This window comes from Hippopotamus amphibius, chromosome 8, assembly GCF_030028045.1.
Source record: "Hippopotamus amphibius kiboko isolate mHipAmp2 chromosome 8, mHipAmp2.hap2, whole genome shotgun sequence".
NCBI classification, from domain to species: domain Eukaryota; kingdom Metazoa; phylum Chordata; class Mammalia; order Artiodactyla; family Hippopotamidae; genus Hippopotamus; species Hippopotamus amphibius.
The window spans coordinates 633,881-657,300 of NC_080193.1; the positions used below are offsets into that span (position 1 = coordinate 633,881).

The window sequence follows — 23,420 nt, forward strand, 5'->3', positions numbered from 1 at the left end:
CCAGGGAGATCCTGGCCGGCACGCCACGTGCTGACGGACTCTCGGCCGGGCCCTCTGCTCCGTCCAGAAGGGAGTGGGGCGGGGCTCTTAGGTGCTTCAGATCTCATGGCCTCTTGGAGAACCTTAGTGGGAAAGTGCTCCAGGTTGGTTTGGACAAGTCTAGTTTTGATGGTCCCAGGTCAGGTCTCCTCAGGTGTGAGGATGCTGGGGCCGCTGACCGGCCGGCAGGCAGGGTGGAGCCGCGTCCGCGTCGTGTCTGCACCCACACGCCAGGTAAGAGACTTACTGCCAGCCCTTGTCTTCCAGATGTGATGGACGTAGCGTGGTCCCCCCATGACGCCTGGCTGGCCTCGTGCAGCGTGGACAACACCGTGGTCATCTGGAACGCCGTGAAGTTCCCAGGTCTGCACCTCCTCTGCCCGGCGGCCTGTCCTGGCGCTGCCTGCGGTGTCTGGAGCGGGCGGGTTGGGTCTCCTGGGCGGGGGCAGCCGTGTGTCAGTATGCTTGTCAGTAACTTAGGTCTTCTTATCGATGACATCGAAGGTTTAAAGAGAAGTTTACATTAAAGAAAAATGGTAGCCGGAAGGCTGGCGTGGGTGGGCCTGCTGCAGGCTGCCCTCCAGGCCCCCCCGCTCTGGCCTCAGCCAGCGGCCGTCTCCTCTGTGCCGCCCCTGGGCAGGAGCAGGCTCACAGGTGCAGCTTTGCAGAAGAGCGGTTTCTCTGCAGGCAGAAAGTCCACAGAAGTCACTGGCGGGGGCAGAGCCTGGGAGGGCGCAGCCAGCGCGACGCTTGCCGTCCCTGCTCCGTGTCGGGAGTGTGTTCTCGTGGGCTCAGGTCCTAGCCACTTGCTCTCTTCATAAGCTCGTGCCATGTGTAGGGACACGGCCCGGCCACAGTGGCTGGAGTGGCGTTCAGCTCACGGCTGTCTGGCTCCGATCTCCCTCCCCTGTGTCCTCAGGGATGACAAAGAGAGGACTCGCTGCAGGGCCCCGTCCCCAAGTGGCCAGGGAGGGGCACGTCAGGAGAGCTCAGACGGGCATGGGCTCCTCTCCAGAAAGCAAACCACGGTCAGGGCTGCGGCTGCCAGCAAGACGCAGGCACGTTGTGACTCTGGCCCAGGCCTGGGCCGGCCACCCGCCCCACGGAGGGCACGTGCAGCCACAGCCCACAGGTGTCAGCCTGGCTGGAGGGAAATGGGCGGTGCCCACCTCCTGGGTGAGAGCAGACTAGGGCTCTCCTGCTTGTGCCCAGCCGTGGGGCTGCCCCGGGCGACTCCTGGAGCCTCTCCCCTGGCCGGCTGGCCTGTGGCCCACGTTCTGGACAGAGTCACTGCTCTCCCCCTGGTGATGCCTTTCCAACACCTCTCACTTGTCCTCGCAGAAATCCTGGCTACGCTGAGAGGCCATTCTGGCCTGGTGAAGGGCCTGACTTGGGACCCTGTTGGTAAATACATTGCCTCTCAAGCTGACGACCGCAGCCTGAAGGTGTGGAGGACGCTGGACTGGCAGTTAGAGACCAGCATCACCAAGCCTTTCGACGAGGTAAGGGGCCCAGTGTCCCCCCACGCACACACACGCACGCACACGCACATACACGCACACACACGGGGTCCAGACCTGGTGGGGAGCCCAGACTCTGGCGATGAAAATCGTTCCCTTCTCAGAAGCTATTAAATGTCCATCTTTGAAATGAAAAGCTTTGTGGGTGTTACAGCTGAAGAGCCTACAGGACGCTGCCCCGCGGGTGTGGGGGGCGTGGGGTGGAGGAGGCTCTCGCGTCTTCTCCTCTGCAGGCCCGCAGTGGCTTGCGTAGTGTTTTACCACCTCTTCCATCATTTGAGTTCTGATTTCATGTGGGACCGGAGCTCAAGGTCGCCATTATTCAGTGGACATTTCTTCAGTGCCTCCCGTGTGTACGGCCGTCCGAGTACAGGAAAAGAACGTGGATTGGGACAGAGTTATCTGGCGTGTGCAGAGGTGGCCGGAGGGGCGGTCACGTCAGAGAGGGCTTCTCAGAGGAAAGGGCGTGAGCACGAAGTTTGCAGGGAGAACGGACTGGTCAGGGCTGGCTGTGCAGGGGAGCGGGCGTCGCGTGTTCAGCTCTCCCGCAACCCACAGCAGCTCCTGCGCTGGGCCCACACGCCGGGTCTTCGCCTCACTCAGCTCTGGCCTCCTTGGCGGGCACCTGGCGTGGGGGCGGGGGCTGCGGGCCTGGTGGAGAGCCGCTGGGCTCCTGGGGTGGCCGGGGAGGGGCAGGACGGCCGTGTTTGGTTTGGACTCCGGTGGGGGCGGCAGTGGAGGCAGATGTGTCCTCACGCTGCGCTCAGGCTCTGCCTTGTCCTGCCTTCCTCTTGGGCTGTGCAGCCAGGATCTTAACCCCTAAGCTTTTCGGGCTGCTCTGGCCTGACCTTGAGCTTCAGGGAGTGGCTTTCAGCCCGCGTCATCTCCCTTTGCAGGAGGTATGGTGTGAAGGGGCGCCCTGCCTCTGCCCCGTCCAAGTCAGGGGGACAGTGCCTTTGTGCTGTACCTTTTATAGTTTCTGTGGACTTTACAAACCTCTTCTCTTTGGCTGGTGACGTCGCCAGGCTTCGGGCGAGGAGACAGGCTCCAGAGAGCAGGTGGGGACTAGTGGTCACTGGCTGCAGCACAGAGACAGTCTCATGGCCCGGCTTCTGAGGGTCAGCAGGGCTCTTTCTCCGCAGCAGCACGTGCTCTGCAGACCTCCTGTGGGGTTCCCAAGTGCTGGACAGGGGAAAGGCTCCATGGTCCGATAGAGTTGGCCCACACAGTTGGCAATGGAAAGAGGTGGCCGTCCAGCCATCCCCTCAGAGCCTGCGTGGCCGTGCAGTGGGGAAGGAGATCTTCCGGCCTCCTGATGGCCCCGCTGGCAGCGCATCTGGGGAGACCGGAGCCGTAGCTGGCAGCTTGGGCGCACTCCACCACCGCGCATTTGTACATCAGAGCTCGCCTTGATTCCTGGGGTCGGTTTTGGTGACCTCGGGCTCCTTTCAAGCACAGATGTTTCTTGCAGTGTGGAGGGACGACCCACGTGTTGCGGCTCAGCTGGTCCCCTGATGGGCACTACCTGGTGTCCGCCCACGCCATGAACAATTCCGGCCCCACCGCCCAGATCATCGAACGGGAGGGCTGGAAGACCAACATGGACTTTGTCGGGCACCGGAAAGCTGTGACCGTTGTGGTGAGTCCACTTGCCCTCAGGTTGGCCGGCCGTCAGCGCTGCCTTCCGTGGGGCCGTCAGAGCCTGGGCAGCGCCGTGCTCCCCAAGGCCTGGGTCATGTGTGGGCTGCGGTGGTGGCCTCATTCAGCACATTCAGCACATTCTCGTTTCCTTTTAAGTACCGTTTCAATATGTATTCTTTTACACTTTATGTATTCATTTGTTTATTTTTGGCTGCGTTGGTTCTTCCTTGGTGCACACGGGCTTTCTCTAGTTGCAGCGAGCGGGGTCTACTCTTCATTGTGGTGCACAGGCTTCTCATTTTGGTGGCTCCTCTTGCTGTGGAGCACAGGCTCTAGGCGTGCGGGCTTCAGTAGTTGTGGTGCACGGGCTTCGTTGCTCTGCGGCACGTGGGATCTCCCCGGACCAGGGCTCGAACCTGGGCCCCCTGCGTTGGCAGGCAGATTCTTAACCACTGCACCACCAGGGAAGCCCCTGTTCCAATATGTTTAACTGAATTATACAAAATAGAACACATCCACGTGTTCTGTTGGCAGATGGATGGGGTGAGTGTGAAGCTGGTGTTTTGTCTGACGTAGCAGCTGTCACCGGAACCCAGCTTTGGTTAGGACACGTGTCCTCCTCAGCACAAGGCCTGCTGGGCGGCTGTGGGGGTGCCCGGGGCTGGGGGTGCCTGCTGGGCTGGGGTCCTGGTACGTGTTGTGATTGGCATCGGGCACATGCTTGATGCTGGATTAATTGCTAATTAACCCTTGTCCTTTGACTTTAGAAATTCAACCCAAAAATCTTCAAGAAGAAGCAGAAGAACGGGAGCTCTGCGAAGCCCAGCTGCCCTTACTGCTGCTGTGCTGTTGGCAGCAAGGACCGCTCGCTCTCTGTCTGGGTGAGCCCACCGTGGGCTTGCTGCTGGGGATGGGGGAGGAGGGCCCTGGGAGAGGAGAGACCCTTGCTGCTGCTGGTGGTCAGAGGGTGTCTCTGCCCTGAGCCTGGCCAGGACAGGCTGCCCTGCCACCTGGCCAGAGCAGCTCTCGTGTCCAGACCCAGGGCACACCCTCAGTGGTCAGGCTACAGTTGGCATGTTGTGTTGGCGTTCCTTTAAAAGAACCTTTGTGTCAACATAGAACCTCCACAGTGGATCCACCTGCAGCGTACAGCTCAGTGTGTAACCATCGCCCCAGAACGCTCCCTGCCCCGTCAGGACCCTCCCCCAGCCGCTGCAGCCAGGGCAGCCGCACTGAGGACATCTGTCACAGGGATGAGCTTTGCCTGTTTGGACTTCATGTGAATGGAGTTGGGCAGTGTTTACTTTTTTGCATCTTGTGTTGTGTTCACTTGGCGTAGCGTGGTTGAGATGTGTGTGTCGTTGCGTGAGTAGCAGTGATCTCCCCACGAGCAGAGGGGGTCTGCAGCTGTAGCCTTGGAGGGTATCCGCTGGCTGCGCTTAGGACAGTTGCTCGTTGCAGAGCCATCCCGGAACCCCCCCTCCAGACCCCGGGCCTGCTGCCTCCTCGGCGGTCCAGGCGCGTCCTTCCCCGGCTCCTCCGGGCCTGGGCTCCATCGTTGGTGCTTTGACCAAAGCATCACTGACAGAGATCAGGTGTTGACAGAGGTCCCAGGTGTCTGAGGGGTCTGTAGGCACGTCTGTGAGAGGAGGGCCAGGCTGGTTCTCTTCGGGGAGCGGAACTAGGGTGGGCAAGGTTCTCGTGGGTTCCAGGAGCTCAGACTCTAGCCCCGTCTTCAGAACTGGGGGGCCTTAGCGCCTCATGCCCTCAAGGCTATTCCCGGCCAGCCCGCCACCTCCAGTGGCCCGGGACCAGTGGGCGGGGCGGGCAGGCCCTGTGTGTGAGAGTGTGGACACGTGCTCAGCCACGTGGGGGGACCAGATGACACACGTGCGCCTGGGGAAGGTGGCGGGTGCAGTCACCAGCCACAGGCTTTCACAGGGTGTTGGTGGCACCCTCGTTCTGCGTTAAATGAAAAAGTAGGCAACCGTGTGCCTTACTTTGAAGAATAAAATATTTGCCCAAGATAGACGGAAGTAAGTGTTCATAGTGGCTACCCTGGGGCCTGGGCCAGGGCAGTGTGAGCCTGTGTGGTGCGTGGCGCTGGTCACACGGAGCCTTGGATACATGTGTGCACCCCGGCACGAGCGCTGAGAAGGGCTGCTGGATTCTCTCTGAGGCTCTTTCCTGTCCTGGGACCTGACTTTGCTGCTGCATCCCCTGCCCAGGCCTTGGCATCCCACCCCTGCTCGGTAGGCCTCCCAGGACCCTCTTCTCCATGGCTGGGAGTGTGTGTATACAGCCGTCTCCCCTGCCAGGCCCTTTGGGCAGACCCCACGCTGGCACACGTGTCTCTGGCAGGCGTGGGTTCCACAGTTTGGGGTCTCGGTGGTGGTCGTCTGAGTAGAGCTGAAGACGCCCCACGTGTCCGCACAGCTCGGACCAAGGCACCTGGGTCTGGCGGTGGTCGCTGAGCCGAGTGGACACAGAGGGTTCCATTCATTCATTCGCCTTTGCCGCTGCTTTCCTTCCAGCTCACGTGTCTGAAGCGGCCTTTGGTTGTCATCCACGAGCTGTTCGACAAATCCATCATGGACATTTCCTGGTGAGATGGGTGCTCGGCTCACGCGTGGTCTGGGGCAGGGGAGCCACGCGCTGGTGCTCAGACCTCCTGGGTATGACGAGGGTCGGGCAGCCGGGGCCGGGCCCGGGATGCCGGCTCCTGCCTCTTGGGATCTGCCGCTGGAGCCCCTGCTCAGACAACCTGGCGTTTGTCTGGGAAGGAGGGCGCGTGATCCCGGCTGCCCTTGGCTGTCGGTGCGTGAATCAGTCACGTGGCCACGGAGGCCGGTTGATGCTTCGCAGCGACCTCGTGTAGATGCGTACTCCCTCGCGGTTGTCTTTTTTAATGGTTTCAAAAATAAGATAAACAAACGTGAAACTTACAGAGCACGTGGGGAGAGAGACTTTGTACGTGTGCTGAGAAATGAGGGGCCCGGCACCCGCTGGGATGGGACCGCGGCCCCACCTCCGCCCCCTGAAGGCACGCGGGGCCTCACCCCGGGGCCCGCGCCCACCTGCTGACGGCCATCTCTCGCAGGACTCTGGACGGGCTCGGCACCCTGGTGTGCTCCATGGACGGCTCGGTGGCGTTCCTGGACTTCTCCCAGGATGAGCTCGGGGACCCGCTGAGCGAGGAGGAGAAGGTGGGCGCAGCCGTGGCACCCGGGCCTCGTCGCGGTCCTTGGGTCCTTTCCTAGCCCTCACCGTGTGCCGGCCCTGGGGCCATGCGCTTATTACACTTACGTGACACAGGATCCCTCCAGGCAGGGCTCTGGCTTCACTGAGAATAGCACGTCCCTCCCTTGTTCCCGAGGTCTGAGAGCGGAAGCGTGAGTCCACCCGTGGCCTTGGGGCCAGGTCTCCTCTCCGCCCAGGACAGGGTGGCCGGTGCCATCCTGGGGGGGCTGGTGGCAGACGCTGCTTTCCCTTCCTCAGACCAGGAGCCTGCCCTCCTGCAAGCAGGCCTGTGCCAGCCGCGGGGGCGGGGGTGCCTGAAAGCCCGGGGCAGGCGCCTTCTGTGGGGGCCCTACTACGATGCTACCCCTTGGGCGTCGGGGTCTGCCTTGCTCACGGCCCTGGGCTGGCCTGGCCCCCACGGTCGCTGGTCAGCGGAGGGACAGGTGTGTCCACAGCCTCAGCTCTTCCCTCCAGTGGTCACTGTCGTCAGGTGACCTTCCCTCCCCTTAGAGAGTTGTAACCTCTCCTGGGTGCAGGCAGGGCCCCTGCATTTGAGGAACGCTAGGGTCAAACTCCGCATCCTGCCTCGAGACCCCCGGGGACGGGGAGGTGGGGAGGGAGTTCCGGCCACAGGCAGGCCCTCCGAGTCCTGCGGGGAGGGCCCCGAGGCTGCCCACCCCGCATCCTTCCTGGGAGGCCAGCGTCCCGCTGACCTCTGCTCTGCTTGTTAGCTCACTCTGTGCAGACTGCTCATCACACCGGCCACTCGGGTGCGCTGCGGCCGCCGTCCCTGCCCCCACAGGGCCTGGCTCGTGGCACAGCACTGCTGAGGGTCAGGACACGCGGGCGCAGCGCGGGCAGAGGAGGGCCCCCCAGCCTGCCCTTGCTCTCAGAGGCTCTCTTAACGCCCCGTGGCGACCCCAGCTGCGTGGGGCTGACGGTTGCAGGCCAAGCAGTGAGGGCAGCTCTGGGTTTCAATATCTGATTCCCAAGAAGCATTTGGGATCTTAGGATTGATTTAAAAACCTTCCCTTAGCAATTTGAATGTTGTAATTTCAGTTCAGCAAGTGTTTTTGTTTGTTCTGCACCAGACCTGCCATAGTGTTTTCCTGAGGATTCCACATCCACTTTCATCCCCACGTGTAGACGCCCTGAAGGCTGTAAACATCCAGGGAGGGTTCAAGGCCTCTCCTGAGTCATCTGGTCTGCCACAGGCGCAGGGTGGGAGGTCGCGGAGAGCCGGCATCCAGGGCTCCGGGACCCTGCCCAGGGCCCTCTCGCTCTGAGCCACACGCAGCTCGCCCACAGTGGGCACTGTCCCGGCCGCTGTGTCACACTTCTCTTTCTCTGCCTCCTCTAGAGCCGCATCCACCAGTCCACCTACGGCAAGAGCTTGGCCATCATGACCGAGGCCCAGCTCTCCACCGCCGTCATCGAGAACCCTGAGATGCTCAAGTACCAGCGGAGGCAGCAGCAGCAGCAGCTGGATCAGAAGGGCTCTGCGGCCAGAGAGACGGGCTCCACCACCTCCGTGGCGGGCGTCGTCAACGGGGAGAGCCTGGAGGACATCAGGAAGGTGAGGGCTGGGCCCGGTGGCACCGAGGACGTGGGCACATGCCTGGGGAGGGCGCGAGGCCACCTAGGCAACACACAGACGGGAGCGGGGTGCCGGGAGCAGCTGGGGGCCGCAGGGCCCTGTTGCCCCCGTCTGCGTGCAGCTGCAGCAGGGCCCCCAGGCGCCTTGTCAAATGCCTCGCCCCGAGGAGCTCCAGAGGGCCTCAGCTCCAGCCTCTAGGGGGTTCTGGGTACTGAGAACGGTGGGCTTCAGGCTCTGCCCTCGAGAGATGTCTGTTGGTGCCCCTTCTTCCTCTGGAAGCCCGTGTTTCCCTAGGGGTGTGGGGGGGAGGTAGGAGGGGAACGGGACGGATGTCTCCAGGAACTTGTGCCCGTGCCACACTCCCTGGGGCGTTCGGGCACAGCGTGAGACGAACCCGTGGTTAGGAGTCTTCAGCGGAAAGAAGTTTGCAAATCATGGCTTAGAGCCAGGAGTGCAGGTCTCACCCGTCAGCGCCCTTGTTGAGCCCCGTGGCTGCTGGGGCGCGTGGCTGGCCTGGCACGTGCTTGCTGCCCCGCGGACCTGGCCAGGTGGGAATGGAGGTCGAGAGGCAGATGCCAGAGCCGCCTCCCCTGAGAGTGTTGTCCTTGCTGCCTTACTGTGCAGGAGGTCAAGCACACACCCTGATAAAAACGCTCGTTCTCCGGTGAGCAGCTTAATGTGCTTGTATCTGAAAGGCCACAGAAAGGGGAGTTAGAATACATTTCATTAGAGGCCTTATTTGTTGGTATTCGGAGACTCAGAAATGTTTCCATTCATTTGTGTCTCTTTGCTTTGGCAGAATCTTTTAAAGAAACAAGTTGAGACCCGGACGGCGGATGGTCGGAGGAGAATCACACCTCTCTGCATAGCGCAGCTGGACACCGGGTACTCGCGCGCTCGCCGGGCTTTCTGTGACCTCCTCTGGGAGGTCTTCCTCTCTCCTCTCGCCAGGTAGCACGGTGGTAACCAGGTCTTCACAGGCTCTGGGGCCAGCCTCACCCACAGTCTGGAAACAGCTGATTGCGCTTCCCGGCAGCCTCCAGGTCTGGCGCCCCTGCGGAGCCCCGTGCACACCTGACAGTGCTGTGGGCGGGCGGGGGGGGGCGTCTGCGGCTCCGGCGTGTCCGTGAGGCTGGCCCTGCTTCACTGACGACACCAGGGAGAGGAAAGTCAGACTGATTTTTTTCTGTCTTTCCCCTTTTATAGCCTGCTTTTTCTGATTAGGAAAGGAATGTGTACACGTTATTGAAAACGGTAGAAGCCCAGAGGTACAATCACTGTTAACATTTCGCGGTCCATGTCTCCTGTGTGTTTCTACATCTTGACCTCACGTGCATTTTAATAGCGAGTCCTCTGAAGCACTGACTTGCTGACGGCCCAGGTGCCCGGCCTGTGAGTGCACCGTGATTTACTTAACCAACTCGTGGCCTGTGGACATGTAGTTTGCACGGTGTTTGTGATTGTAAGTGAATCTCTGAGCACACCTGTGACTGCTCACTCGGGACGTTTCCTGGAAGTGGACTTGCTAGGTGAGGGGTGGATTTCCCGATGGGGTAGAGGGGCGCTGGATTCAGCCGGCTTTGCTGTGGTCTTGGCATCTGTAGTCAGACTGCTTTCGTATGAGGCGTGTTGGTCTGAAGGATGGTGAGGCCCCGTGTGAAAGGAACGGCCGCACGTCAACGTCAAGATGACACGTTCTCTTCAGCGCATATACGCAGGGCATCACGCACAGTCATCCTCTGCACTTCACACTCGTTCCTCCGTGAGCTGTTCAAATCTTCCCTGATTTCTGCGGAGACCTTCAGTCGTGGGATGTGCAGTTGGCCGCCTTATGTCAGGTGTGCAGGTGCCAAGGCTCTGGAGGGCAGAGGCCTGACAGGTGGAGCCAGACAGGTTCCAGCCCCTGCTGTAGAGGGTTCCCTGGATCAAGTCCCGTTGTAAACCTGTGCACGGAATGCCACCTGCCCGCCTTGATTAGGACCAGGTGAAACCACGTAGCTGACAGTTCTTGAACTTCAGAGCTGACGGGAGTGAGGGTGTAGAGGGGGTGGAAGCAATGGTGATGCTTTTGTCCTGAGGATCCTTCCAGCCTCACCTGGTGAGGAGGCAGAGGTGGTACATGACTTCCCGCCTGACCTTGAGCCAGCTTTCTGCCTTGGGGGCGCCTGTTTCTGGCACCAGAGCTTGATTCTGCTTTTCCTCTTGGTTCCCACGTCAGAAGAAGTGGCAGTGGAATAGGTGGTTATTAGCTTACCTAATCAAGAATGAGAAGAGAAGGTGCAGAGATCTGAAATAGAAGCAAGTGGGACGCAATCACGGATGGAGAATGAATCAAAAGGATTGAAAGACATCTTTGCTGAACTCTATGCAAATAAATTTGAACACGGATTATTTTGGGGAAAACAAAATTTACAAACATTGAAGAAAATCTATATAGATGAACTATTATAGAAGAAACAGAGGACACTGTCAAAGAGTTAACCTACCAAAAGCCACCAGACTAAGACGGCTTGATGGGAAAATTCTAACAGATTTTTAAAGAACAGATCATTCTGATACTATTGAAAATATTCTAGTGCTTAGAAAAAGAAGGAAAGCATGCAGAATCTTTTTTAATGAACACAATATTGAAATTTCATAATTAAAATGTAAAAAGATATAGTAAATTTTTGATCTTATTTCTAAATGTCAGTGCAAAATCTTAAATGAAATTATAACAAACAGAATGTTACAGTGTGTTAAAATGCTAATACACTGTAAGTAACTAAAATTTATTTCAGGATAGGAAGATGGTTCAAATGATTTGGGGAAACTTAATTTATTCCTATGTGTGAATAGATCAAAATAAATTATATGATGCTTAAGAGGCATTTTTATTAAATCCAACATCATTCTTATTTAAAACCCAATTAAATGGGGATAGATATTTGTTAAACTTGATAAATTATCTTATTTCAGATTAAATTTAAAAACTGAATAAAGCTCTCTTCCTGTGACTATAATTTAACATTGTTCTAGAGGTCCCGGCTCTTACAGTTAGTGAAGAGAAAGCAGAAATTAGAAAGAAGATGGTAAATGTGTTGTTAGTCAAAGATGATACGGTTTCTACAAGAGAATCTATGGAAAAACTACCAAAGACAATAAAAGAAGATGGTCAGGTAACTGGGTGTAACCAACACAGCAAGATCAAGTAGCACCACTTACCTCTAGAAGACGTGAAGGAAGAAATCACACTCACAAAATGCAGTACCCTAGGATGTAACAAGAAAGTTGATCTTTACGAAGAAACCATTTTAAACTCTACCAAGATACCTAAAAGAAAATTCATAGAAATAACTAGAAACACATCCCATTTATTAGATAGGCGGTCTCAATATCATAAAGATGACGAACCTCGCTCAGCCTGTGAATGTCACGTGAGCCAATGCAAATAACCACAGGAGTCGTCAGCATCGGTGAAACTGATCCTGAAGTTCTGTGGAAAAGTACACAGGAGTAGCTAAAATATTTCTGGAAAAGATTAATCCGGAAAGACTAGACCCACTAGAAATTAAAACTTACAAGCTATGATAATTAAAATAGTGAGAGGCACTGACACGTGAACAGAGAGGACAGGAGAATACAAAAGAAAACTCAGAAGAAGCCTCAGATATTTATGAGGATTTTAAAGATATTTTGCATCTGTGATGAATCATTACCTAATTCAGTAAATGAAGTCAGGATATGATACTCTCTAGAAACAAAATTGAGCCCTACAAGAATATACAGTGGAGAAAAGACAGTCTCTTCAGCAAGTGGTGCTGGGAAAGCTGCACAGCTGCATGTAAATCAGTGAACGTAAGCCCTCACGTCATACACAGAAATAAACTCAAAATGGCTTAAAGACTTAAATGTAAAATGTGGCACCATAAACCTCCTAGAGGAGAGCATAGGCAAACATTCTCTGACATAAATCGTACCATTGTTTTCTTAGGTTAGTTTCCCTAGGCAGTAGAAGTAAAAACAACAGTAAACGAATGGAACCTAGTCAAACTTACAAGCATTTGTACAGCAAAGGAAATCATGAACAAAATGAAAAGACAACCTAGAGACTGGAAGAAAATATTTGCAGGTGATGCGACCAACAAGGGCTTAGTTTCCAAGATATACAAAAAGCTTATACAACTCAGTAACAAAAACAAACAAACAGTCGAAAAATGGGCAGGAGACCTAAATAAATATTCCTCCAGAGAAGACACACAGGTGGCCAACAGGCACATGAAAAGCTGCTCAACATCACTATTAGAGAAATGCAAATCAAAGCCGCAATGAGGTATCACCTCACACTGGTCAGAATGGCCATCATTAAAAAGTCTACAAAACACAAATGCTGGAGAGGGTGTGGAGAGAAGGGAGCTCTCCTACACTGTTGGTGGGAATGTACATTGGTGCAGCCATTGTGGAGAACAGTATGGAGGTTCTTCAAAAAACTAAAAATAGAACTACCATATGACCAAGAAATCCCACTCCTGGGCATATATCCGGAGAAAACTGTAATTCAAAAAGATACATGCACCCTGATGTTCACTGCAGCACTATTCTCAACAGCCAAGACATGGAAGCAACCTGAATGTCCATCAACAGATGAATGGATAAAGAAGATGTGGTACATATACACAATGGAATATTACTCAGCCGTAAAAAAAGAATGAAATAATGCCATTTGCAGCTGCATGGATGGACTTAGACACTGTCATACTAAGTGAAGTAAGTCAGACAGAGAAAGACAAATACCATGTGATATCACTTATATGTGAAATTTAAAATATGACACAAATGAACCTATCTATGAAACAGAAACAGACTCACAGATACAGGGAACAGACTCGTGGTTGCCAGGAGGCAGGCGGGGGCGGGAGAGGGATGGATTGGGGGTTTGGGATTAGCAGAGGTAAACTATTATATATAGGGTGGATAAACAACAGGGTCCTCCTGTAGAGCACAGGAAACTATATTCAGTATCCTGGGATAAACCACGATGGGAAAGAACATGAAAAAGAATGTATATATATGTGTGTGTAACTGAATCACCTTCCTGTACAGCAGAAACTAGCACAACATTGTAAATCAACTACACTTCAATAAAATAAATTTTTTAAAAAATTTGGAGCCCCATCTCACAACTTAAAATTTTGACAACTCAGAAATTTTTCAGAGAACAACGTTCTGAACAGCTGAGATTTTTTTTAATGTTTAACTTTTTTATTATTTAAAATTTTAGATTGTCCCATAGAATACTTTTATAATCTCAGAGGTAAAAAAGTCTTCTCTACAAATTACAGAGACGTTATAGACCACACAAAAATAACATGTTTTTGCAAGATGAATAGTCAAAACACAGCATCCTGAGGAAAATATGCCCTGCCCACATAGGCATTTTTAAATATGTGAATAGATCTTAACATCAATAATAAAGAGCAGTAACCAAATAGAACCATGGATGACAGATAGGAACAGACAGCTCCCAAAAGGGGGAAGTCAGGTGTTTCTAGATGGAAAAATTTCAACCTTGCATCAAAATAAGGGCAAATTAAAATTGTAATAAGATACCATTTTTCATCTCTCAGATTGTTAGGTATCAAGAAATGGATAAAACCGTTGATGAGGATTTGGGGAGATAGGCACCCGCACACGCCTGCTGAGGCGACCCCCGACGCAGGCCCTTGAGAATGGTCCGTGCGGAGTCATCAGTGACCGTGCCACTTGTGCCTGTGAAGCGGGTGGGGTGGCAGAGCAGCAGGCATCTGTGTCCCCGGCTCTCGTGCTGCAGGAAGTGCGTTCATCCAGACCGCGGCCTCGTGGGGACGGTCCTGTCCTCTCTCTTGCAGACGTGGTGGCCGAGGTGCCCCAGACCCCAGAGCCTGTGCGTGGCCGAGCCGTGAGATCCAGGGCCCTCAGCGGGAACGCTGCAGTGCGCGTTACAGAAATGCCGGGAACCATCCGGCCGTTGCTCAGGAGAGGCTGCTTGGGTAGATCGTGGCCTGTCCCCGCCGCCCGTAGTGAAGGCGCGGCCACGCGGTGCGCGGTGTCTTCCCCGCCCCGAGACACGTTTGCACATGTTCACACCTCCTGAGATCAGGGTGCCTCTTACAATCAGTGGCTTCTGACAATTATAATTGGTCGCAGTTTTTTTCTTTCTTACTGGTACATAAAGCACCAGTTCATCTTAGGTCTAATTAAATGCAGCGTATGAAGTGATTTTAATTTCCTTTTTACCTTTCGTAACTTGCACGAAAATTCTGCCATGAAAATACGTTGCCATTGGACCCAGGAAAAAAAGTTGCTTAGGGTGTGTAAGTACTTGACGCGGTGCTCGGTGCGCAGGGCTGACGTTCCTCCTTCTCGACCACAGGGACTTCTCCACGGCCTTCTTCAACAGCATCCCGCTCTCGGGCTCCCTGGCAGGCACCATGCTCACGGCTCACAGCAGCCCTCAGCTGCTGCCGTTGGACTCCAGCACCCCTGGCCCCTTCGGCGCCTCGAAGCCTTCCACAGAGCCTGCGGCAGTGGCTGGCACTAGGCCCGTGGGTGATTCTGCCAGTAAGGACAGGTGAGTTAGGTGCCAAGCTTGGTCCTGTACCTGGGCACGTGCAGTTTGGACAGTTCCAGGGACACTTCGTGGCCTCTTCAGGAAAGAAAAGAGACAGATGCTTGGTTTCAGATGAGGGCCTGCTCAGAAGGGAGCCTTGATCAGGTGCGTCTTGATGCTCAGGACTCTGCAGACCTCATGTCCTGGGGGACGATGCAGTGGCAGCGTCGGGGTACTAAGGGCGGCAGCCAGCCAGTGACACGTCACCTGCCGCGGGGCCAGCCCACCTTCAGCCAGCCAGCTCGTGTGCCACGGCGTGGACGCCCCTCCCACTCAGAATGCGTTTGCTCAGGGAGCCCGTGTCTTCACTGACCACCACCTGGAAACCAAACTAGAAGTCGGAAAGGACAAGAGGAGTGAGGCTAAGAGCCAGGACCGTTCGCCCGGCGCCTGCTCCAGGCACCATGTGTGCCAGGCCCAACGTGTGCGGGGCTGATGGGTGGGTCCTCGTCTCCGGGCGTCTAGGCCGGAGGGGGAGCGGTCGCCACAGGCGGGCAGGGCTGGCCTCTGAGGGCCTTGGCGGGCAGGTCTCAGGAAGGCTTCTTATTTCGGCTGAGCCAGGGGAAAGCTGGGGAGCAGGGGTGGCGGGGAGAGGGGCCCACAGGGCAGAGGCTGTGTGTCTCTGGAGCAAAGGGGCAGAGGCTGCTTCTCCCTGGCGGGCACACAGGGCTGCCCTGGTGCACAGCTGCCACTGGCACAGGGAGCCTCCATCGCCGGGACAGGCCTCGCGTTGTCCCAGCACCAGCCTCCGGTGTCGGGCTGTGGAGGCGAGCACCGGCGTCGAGGGCGCCTGTCCCGTGCGGGGAGAGAAGGGGCAGGAGCAGCCAGGCCAGTGTGGAAGCAGAGCACTGGGAGGAAGGGGTCTGGGGAGGGGCAGGGGGCCAGGTCTGCAGAATGCTCAGCTGTTGGCCGTGTTGGTCCTGGGAGAGGAGGGGAAGGTCGTTCAGGTGGGGAGGGCAGTTAGTCCGGCTGTGAGCAGAGGAGGCCCGTGGCTCTGACCCAGCGTGTGGGGTGTGCCAGGACAGGGGAGCTGGTGAGCTCGAGTCCGGACTCCCCTTTCCCTCTGGAGACGGGGAGCATGTGGGGGAGCGCGTGAAGGGTGTGTGACTGTCCCTGTGAGACCCGTTGTCAGAGCTGGTGGTCACAGTGGGTTGGGTGGAGCTGCTCTGTTCGGGTTGTGGAGACAGGGCTCTATGGTGAGGAAGAGGGGGCTGTAGGGACCGCTGTCGAGGCCTCACGCTCCCCCGAGAGGCTCTCAGGGCTCCCACGTGGGGCGGGTGTGAGTGCATTTGCTTGCCCCCTTGTCAGAAAGCCACATGTGCAGAATTTTAGCGCGTGACGATGTTCAAGAGAGTCAGGCATAGCCGGTCGCGTCCTCAAACTGTTGACGCACGGTCGACGTTTGTGCCCCGTTCACTTGGCTCCAGGCCGCACCCACCTCGGGCTCCCGGATCCGCGGTGGGCTGTGCTGACCTGGCCTTCCGTCTCCACCCCGCCCCCAGCGTGAATGCGGCCTCTGCCCCTGCTGCACCGTCCCCCTCTGTCCTGACAACCCCGTCCAAGATTGAACCGATGAAAGCCTTCGACTCCCGGTTCACAGAGCGCTCCAAAGCCACGCCTGGGGCTCCTGCCGTGGCTGGTGTGACCCCGGCGCCCGTGGACAGGTAGGTGGTGCTGTGGGGCCGCAGAGACGGGGAGGGTGCGGACTCGGGCCACCCTGCAGCGCCCACCCTCCCGTGGGGGCGCAGGCTCCCGTCCTGCTGTGTTCAGGAGCCCCCACCCTGAGGAGGAGGGTGTGGCTGCCTCACAGGGCTGGGCCGGGGGCGCAGGCGCGAGGGCGGGTGGGTGCAGAGGCTGTGCTGAGGCGCTCGGAGGGTGGAAGGCTCTGGCCCTGGCTTTCTGCTCAGACGTGGGCAGGTGGTCGGGAGCTGAGGTGAAAGCGATGGCGGGGGGGCCTCTGTGAGGTGCGACGGTCTTCTCAGCCCCTGCGGCCTGTCCTCTGCACCTCCCTGGGTACAGGCAGCGGTCCCAGGGGCAGCAGGAGTCCTCCCAAGGTGCCGCACTGAGGGTTTCAGCCTCTGCTGTTGACACAGAGCTTCTCTGCCTCCTGGGAGGGCCTCCCACCAAGTCCGCTGTGGCACAGAGCTCCCTGTCCGGACCAGCATGTCGAGGGCTGGGAGAGTCCGAGGTGGGGCGGGCCTCCTTCCTCCACACGGGCTGGCGGCTTGAGTGCCAGCCTGGAGCTGCGTGCGTCCCATGGCAAGGCAGCTGGGCACAGCGTCACCATCTGCCACGTCAGGGCCGTGGCCCGAGACTTGCAGGAGCCACGTGGCCGGCAGGTGCCCAAGGAGGGCACATCTGGGGTGAGACCTGTCCTTGCCGTGGACAGTGTCTTGGAGCTAAAGCCACACTGTATTGTCCCCAGGGCTTCTCCCATGGTCTTGAAACTGCTTGTCTAAATGGGACTCGTTCTTGGAGAATAGGCCCTGGCAGCAGCATGGGAGGACTGTCCCTGCAGGTCAGCACAGCCTCTGTGACCTGGGCATGGGGTCTGCAGTGTCACATCTGTTTTATGCAGGTGTTTCATGTGCTCTTTTTACCCACCAACATGGAGGATCTGAAACCTCCCTGCTTTTCAACATTCTGAAATGCTGGATGAAATGTGACGTGTCCCTAAAACATGTGACGCGTTCACTGGAAAGTGAGAGAAGTCGGCAGGTGCCCAAATCTAAGAGTGAACAAAACAACCAGAGCCGTGGGTGTCGGGCCGGGAAGTTACTGGCCTGGTAACCAAGGACCTTGAGTTTTAATGGCCATACGGATTGGAGACAGGGCCCGGGGCCTGAACCACATAGGGGTTGGAACTAAGACACTAGCATAAAGTCAAGCTGCTTGAAAAAGTGTATCTCCAGCGAGAGGGGGACTGACAGCATAGGAACATGGCTGGAGCCTGGAATGTCTCAGCCTGTCCTCTGAGTTAGGAAAAGTCTTCCCCTGAGGTCATATCGCCACAGGCCTGCCCTCAGGATTGGGGGTCAGTTTAACACCACCCCTGTCATCTGGACATCACCAAGCCAAGAACTGGACACAAAAGAAGCTTGTAGTCTAATTAGTACCCCAGAGGCACTTGGCAAAGCAAATAGAACTACACCCTGAGCCCAGCATGTCATGCGTTCCCACTAAGGAAACACTGCCTGAGGCGACTCAGAATCCACAGTGCTTGTCCACACGTGTCTGGAGATGCCAGGAGCAGACGGTGTAGACCTCTGTATCTCTGATGGTAGGTTGTCAGACAGTGGCTGTAAAATAAACATGCATAAGATGGTTGAAGACACGGAAAATGAAAAAGAAAACGTGAGGAAAGATTAGAATTAACTCAAAATGGGTTAAAGAACTAAATGTGAGAATGAAATTATATAACTCTTAGAAGAAAACATAGATGTGACCTTGGATTAGAAAAGTATTTCTCAGACGTGACAGTTAAAACACAAGCAACTAAAGAAAAAATAGAAAAATTAGATATCAAAATTTAAAACTTTTGTGCTTCAAAGAGTACTGTCAACAGAATGAAAGAACAACCTACTAAATGGGAGAAAATATTTGCAAATCACATCTGAGTAAAGAGCTCTTATAGTTCAACAAGAAAAAGACTAATAACCCAGTTTTAAAATGGACAAAGGGTTTAAATAGACATTTCTCCAAAGAAGATACACAGATGACCAAAGAGCACGTAAAAAGACATTCAGCATCATTAGCCAGCAGGGAAATGCAAACCAAAACTACAGTGCGATGCCACGTGACACCCACTAGGATCTGTAGTCAAAAAGTCAGGTCATAAGAAGTGCTGGTGAAGGGACTTTCCTGGTGGCACAGTGGTTAAGAATCCGCCTGCCAATGCAGGGGACATGGGTTCGATCCCTGGGCTGGGAAGATCCCACATGCTGTGGAGCAATTAAGCCCGTGCGCCACAACTATTGAGCCTGTGCTCTAGAGCCCGTGAGCCACAACTATTGAGCCCGTGTGCTGCAGCTACTGAAGCCTATGTGCCTAGAGCCCGTGCTCTGCAACAGGAGAAGCCACCACAGTGAGAAGCCTGTGCACTACAACGAAGGGTGGCCCCCATTCGCTGCAACTAGAGAAAGCCCGTGTGCAACGAAGACCCAGCGCAGCCAATAAATAAATAAACAAATAAACTTTTTTTAAGGGGGAAGAAAAGAAAAGAAAAGGCAGTGAATAAATGAGTCAACAACCCCTCCAAAATAAGAAAGGAAGCGGCAGTGAGTGAGCATTTGCTTAGGGAAGAGCTTCCTGCCTTCGCAGCAGCAGGAGTGTCTGGCCTCAGGCACAGTAAGTTCGCCTCCTGAGCGTCCCTCGTGTTTCAGCCCCCTCCTTCCTCCTCCCTGAACACCTGACAACCAGCAGTCTTTTGACTGTCTCTACCGTTCTGCCTCTTCTAGAATGCCATATAACTGGAATCATGCTGTACAAGCCTTTTCAAATGAGTGTCTGTCACTCAGTAGTGTCCGTTTAAGGTTCCTCCCCGCGTTTTCATGGTTTGATGGCTGGTTTCTCTTTATTACCAGAGCCTTCCCCATTGTGTGGCAGCACGCAGTTTGGATGCACCGCAGTTTAGCCATCCCCCACTGAAGGGCGTGGTGCTTGCTTCCGTGTTTTGGCAGTCACATGCAGACGATGTATAAAACTGGTGTCCATTCTCATGTATAGGTTTTTGTGTGAATGTGTGCTTTCAGCTCCGCTGGGCAGATACCGAGGAGTGTAGTTGCTGGATAGTACCTCAAGACTAGGTTTAGCTTTATGAGAAACTGCCAGACTGTCTTCCAGAAGGACTGTAGCCCCACCAAGGACGAACGTGTTCCCTTGATCCACATCCTGTCAGCATTTGGCATCATCGATTTCTCTGGGTTTTAGCCATTCTAATAAGCATTTAGTGGTATCTCGTTTCAGTTTTCAATTCCTAACGACATATGATGTCGAACATGTTTTCCTACACTTATTAGCCATCTCATCTTTAGTGAGGAGCCTGTTTAGATCTTTGTTCCTTTTTTTAATTGGCTATTTGTTTTCTTACTGCTGAGTTTTAAGAATTCTCTGTCTGTTTTAGATGCAAGCCTTTATTCAGATAATGTGATTTACAGGTGTGTTCATCCAGTCTTCGGTGTGTCTCCTTGCTCTCTGAGCAGGCATCTCTGATGCCCCTGAAGCCCCCCTCACCAGGTTTTTTCTGTCATGGGTTGTGCTTTCAGTGTTGTGTCAAGGACTCATCAGCAAACCCAGGCTCACCTAGACTTCCTACTATGCTTTCTTCTAAGTTCTCATTTTAGAGTTTTGCATTTTACACGTAGATCTATGATCCATCTTGAGTCACTGTTTGTGCAAGGTGTAAGGTCTGTGTCTGGATTTAGTTTCTACATGTGGACGTCCGTTTGTGCCAGCACTATTTGTGGAAAGACTCTTCTTTCTATGTCTTTGCCTTTATCAAAGATCAGTTGATTACGTTTGTTTGGATCTATTTTGGGGTCTTTTCCTTTTCATATAAACTTTAGAATCAGTTTTTTGATACTACAATATAACTTCCTGGGGTTTTTATTGAGATTCCATTGAATCTCTAGATTGAGTTATGAAAAATTGATATCTTAACAATATGGGGGGGGTTGGGGTGGGATGAATTGGGAGATTGGGATGGCCATGTATACATTACTAATAAGAAAAAAAATCAAATTGTACACTTTAGTATATATGCAATTTATTGTATGTCAATTATATCTCAACAAAAGTCCTTAAAAGTAAAATAAAATAAAAAATAAATTAAAAAAAAGATCAATCTTGAGCCTTCCTATTCATGAACATAGAATATCTCAATTTATTTAGATCTTCTTTGGTTTCTTTCATCACAGTTTTGTTGTTTCCCTCATGTAGAATTTGTACATATATTTGTATCAAATTATTTCTTTTTTGGCATCAGTGTAACTGATATTGTGTTTAGAATCTCAAATATCACTTGTTCATTGCTGGTGTATAGAAAAGCAGTTGGCTTTTGTCTGTTAACCTTGTTTTCTGTAACCGTGATAGAATTGTCTGTTGGCTACAGATTTTGTTGTTGTTGATGGAGTCTGTGGAATTTTCTACAACACAGTGTCATCGCTGTTTTTATTCACTGAGGACAGTTTTATTCTTCTCAATCTCTGTACCTTTTATTTCCTGCTCTTGTCATACTGCCTTAGCTAGGGCATTCATTAGGATTTATTTCCTCTGCTTCTATTTTCTGAAACAGATTGTAGAGAACTGGTATAATTTCCTTCTTAAATGTTTGGTAGAATTCACCAGTAAAACTGTCTGGGCCTAGTGCTTTCTTTCTTGGAAGATTATTAATTGTTGGTTAATTTCTTTAATAGATATATGTCCATTCAGATTATTTTTCCTAGTGTGAGTTTAGGTGGATTTTTTTTTTTTTTTTTTTCAAAGAACTGGTCTATTTTAAGTTATCAAATATATGGGTATGAAGTTGTTCATAATATTCCTTTATGATCCTTTTAATGTCCATGGGATCAGTAGTGAGGGCCCTCTTTCATTTATTTCTTTTTTTTATTGAAGTATACTTGATTGACAATATTGTGTTAGTCTCAGGTATACAGCAAAATGATTCAGTTATATATTTACTCAGATTATGTTCCATCACAGTTTGTTATAAGATATTGAACATCGTTCCTTGTGCTATACAGCAAGTCCTTGTTGCTCACCTCCCCTTACATTTCTTTTTTTTTTTTTTTTTTTTTAATGTTTTTTCCTTTATTTCTCTGCATCGGGTCTTAGTAGTTGTGGCATGCAGGATCTTGGTTGAGGCATGCGGGATCTTTCGTTGCAGTGTGTGGGCTTCTCTCTAGTTGTGTGTAGGTTTTTCTCTCTCTAGTTGTGGTGCATGGGCTCAGTAGTTGTGGTGTGTGGGCTCAGTAGTTGTGGTATGTGGGCTTAGTTGCCCTGTGGCAGGTGGGATTTTAGTTCCCTGATCAGGGATTGAACCCATGTCCCCTGCACTGGAAGGCAGATTCTTGACCACTGGACCACCAGGGAAGTTCCCTTTTACTTTTGGGGGTGTGTGTGTGTGTGTGTGCACGCGTGTGCGTGTGCACTTTGTGGGATTTTAGTTCCCCAACCAGGCCAGGGTTGTTTGTTTTGTTTTTGATACAATTATACTCTATTTTTTACTTCTTATTTAAAGAATGTGATGTGTTTGTTTGCTTGTTTTAAATTTTGACTGCGCTGGATCTTCGTTGCCTTGCTCAAGCTTCTCTAATTGCAGTGCATGGGCTCAGTAGTTGTGGCACACGGATTTAGTTGCAGTACGTGGGATCTTAGTTCCCTGCCCAGGGATCAAACGTAGGCCCCCTGCATTGGGAGCACCAGGTCTTAACCACTGGCCCACCAGGGAAGTCCCCTTAAGAATAAGAAAAATAAGGTTTTTTGTATTTATTTATTGTTTCTCCAGCACTTTCTTCGTGCACGTAGTTTTTTTCCTTCTCTCTGAAGAACTTCTTTTAACATTTCCTGCAAGGCTGTTCTGCTGGCAACAAATTTCCTCTGGTGTCTTTTTGTTGTTTTTGTCTGAGAAAGCCTTTATTTCTCTTTCATCTTTCAGATATAATTTCAAAGGATACAGCATTCTAGGTTGGTGGGTTTGTTTGTTTTTAACACCTAAAATACTTTAGTCAATTTTTGCTCGAATGGTTTCTGAAGGGAGGTCTCATGTAATCTTTATTCTGTCCCTTCTTAGGTGAAGTGTACTTTTTCCTCTGCTCCTCTTGAGAGTCTCTGTTTGTCTTTGTTTTCTTGCAGTTTGAGTATGTTATGTGGAGGTGGGGGTGGATTTTTTGGTATTTATTCTACTCAGTGTTCTCTGAGCAACTCAGATCTGTGGTTTGGTATCTTTCTTTAATGTTGAAAAATTCTTAGCTATCATTCTTATTATTAAATTCTCTGTGCTTATCTGGTCCATCTGTTCTTGTGTGTTGTCCAAAGTTTTCTGTTAGAGCCCGTAACATGGTGATCATAATTATTAAAAAATCCTGGCCTGCTAATTCCAGAATTGCTGCCGTGTGTGACTGTGGTGTTGATCCTGCTTCATCTGGAGACTTTGTTTCATTTTGGGGTTTTGTTTGATTTTGTTTTGCTTTTTATCATGTGTTGTAATTTTTGTTGAAAGCTGGACATCATGTACTGAGTCATAGGAACTGGGGGGTTAAAGTGAGGTTTTGTGGACCTGGATAAGAATTAGCTGTTGTTTACTGTCTCCTGCAGCTGCAGGTATGAGAGGCTTCCGTTTCCTCCAGTGTCCTTGCTTTTCTCTCCTTGTTTTCTTTGAGTTTCCCTAGAAACCTCTTGTTAAATATAAGTCTGTGTCTTGCAGTTCTCTTAGTTGTGATCTAGTGTTATTATTATACAGGGGCCCTGTTGATTCTGTGGTGAGGTACTGGGGAGAAGAAACATTCTCTAACTCCTGGTTGAGTCTTCTGTGTTATTGCTGGACCAGAGTCCCTGGCCTGTGACCTTCAGAAGTGTTTCTTAGTGCATGTGGAGGGTGCTAGGCTGAAGTTGGCCAGTTGCCCTGCCGCCAGGTCACATCATACTCAGTAATGTAGTTTCCCTTGGGGGAAGGCTTTTGTTCAGGAGAAGAGAACTTGGGGTGTGTTTCAGAGTGGTTCTTTTCCCCTCCCTCAGCCCAAACCATATAGGAGGAGCA

General features: G+C 52.6%; 1 protein-coding gene across 8 annotated transcripts in view; it reads left to right on the plus strand.

The window, feature by feature from the left end:
* Positions 1-23,420, plus strand: part of LOC130858633 (protein HIRA) — a 68,006-nt gene that overhangs the window by 24,577 nt on the left and 20,009 nt on the right. For all 8 annotated transcript variants that reach the window (XR_009055086.1, XM_057745440.1, XM_057745441.1 and 5 more), the window contains 10 exons: positions 307-402; positions 1,381-1,541; positions 3,031-3,198; positions 3,968-4,081; positions 5,735-5,805; positions 6,301-6,406; positions 7,801-8,016; positions 8,837-8,922; positions 14,429-14,626; positions 16,168-16,329. Coding sequence is in view for 7 of the 8 variants with exons in the window: in XM_057745440.1 (XP_057601423.1) it covers positions 307-402; positions 1,381-1,541; positions 3,031-3,198; positions 3,968-4,081; positions 5,735-5,805; positions 6,301-6,406; positions 7,801-8,016; positions 8,837-8,922; positions 14,429-14,626; positions 16,168-16,329 (1,378 nt within the window). In the remaining variant the exon portion in view is untranslated. The remainder of the gene's footprint in view (positions 1-306; positions 403-1,380; positions 1,542-3,030; positions 3,199-3,967; positions 4,082-5,734; positions 5,806-6,300; positions 6,407-7,800; positions 8,017-8,836; positions 8,923-14,428; positions 14,627-16,167; positions 16,330-23,420) is intronic.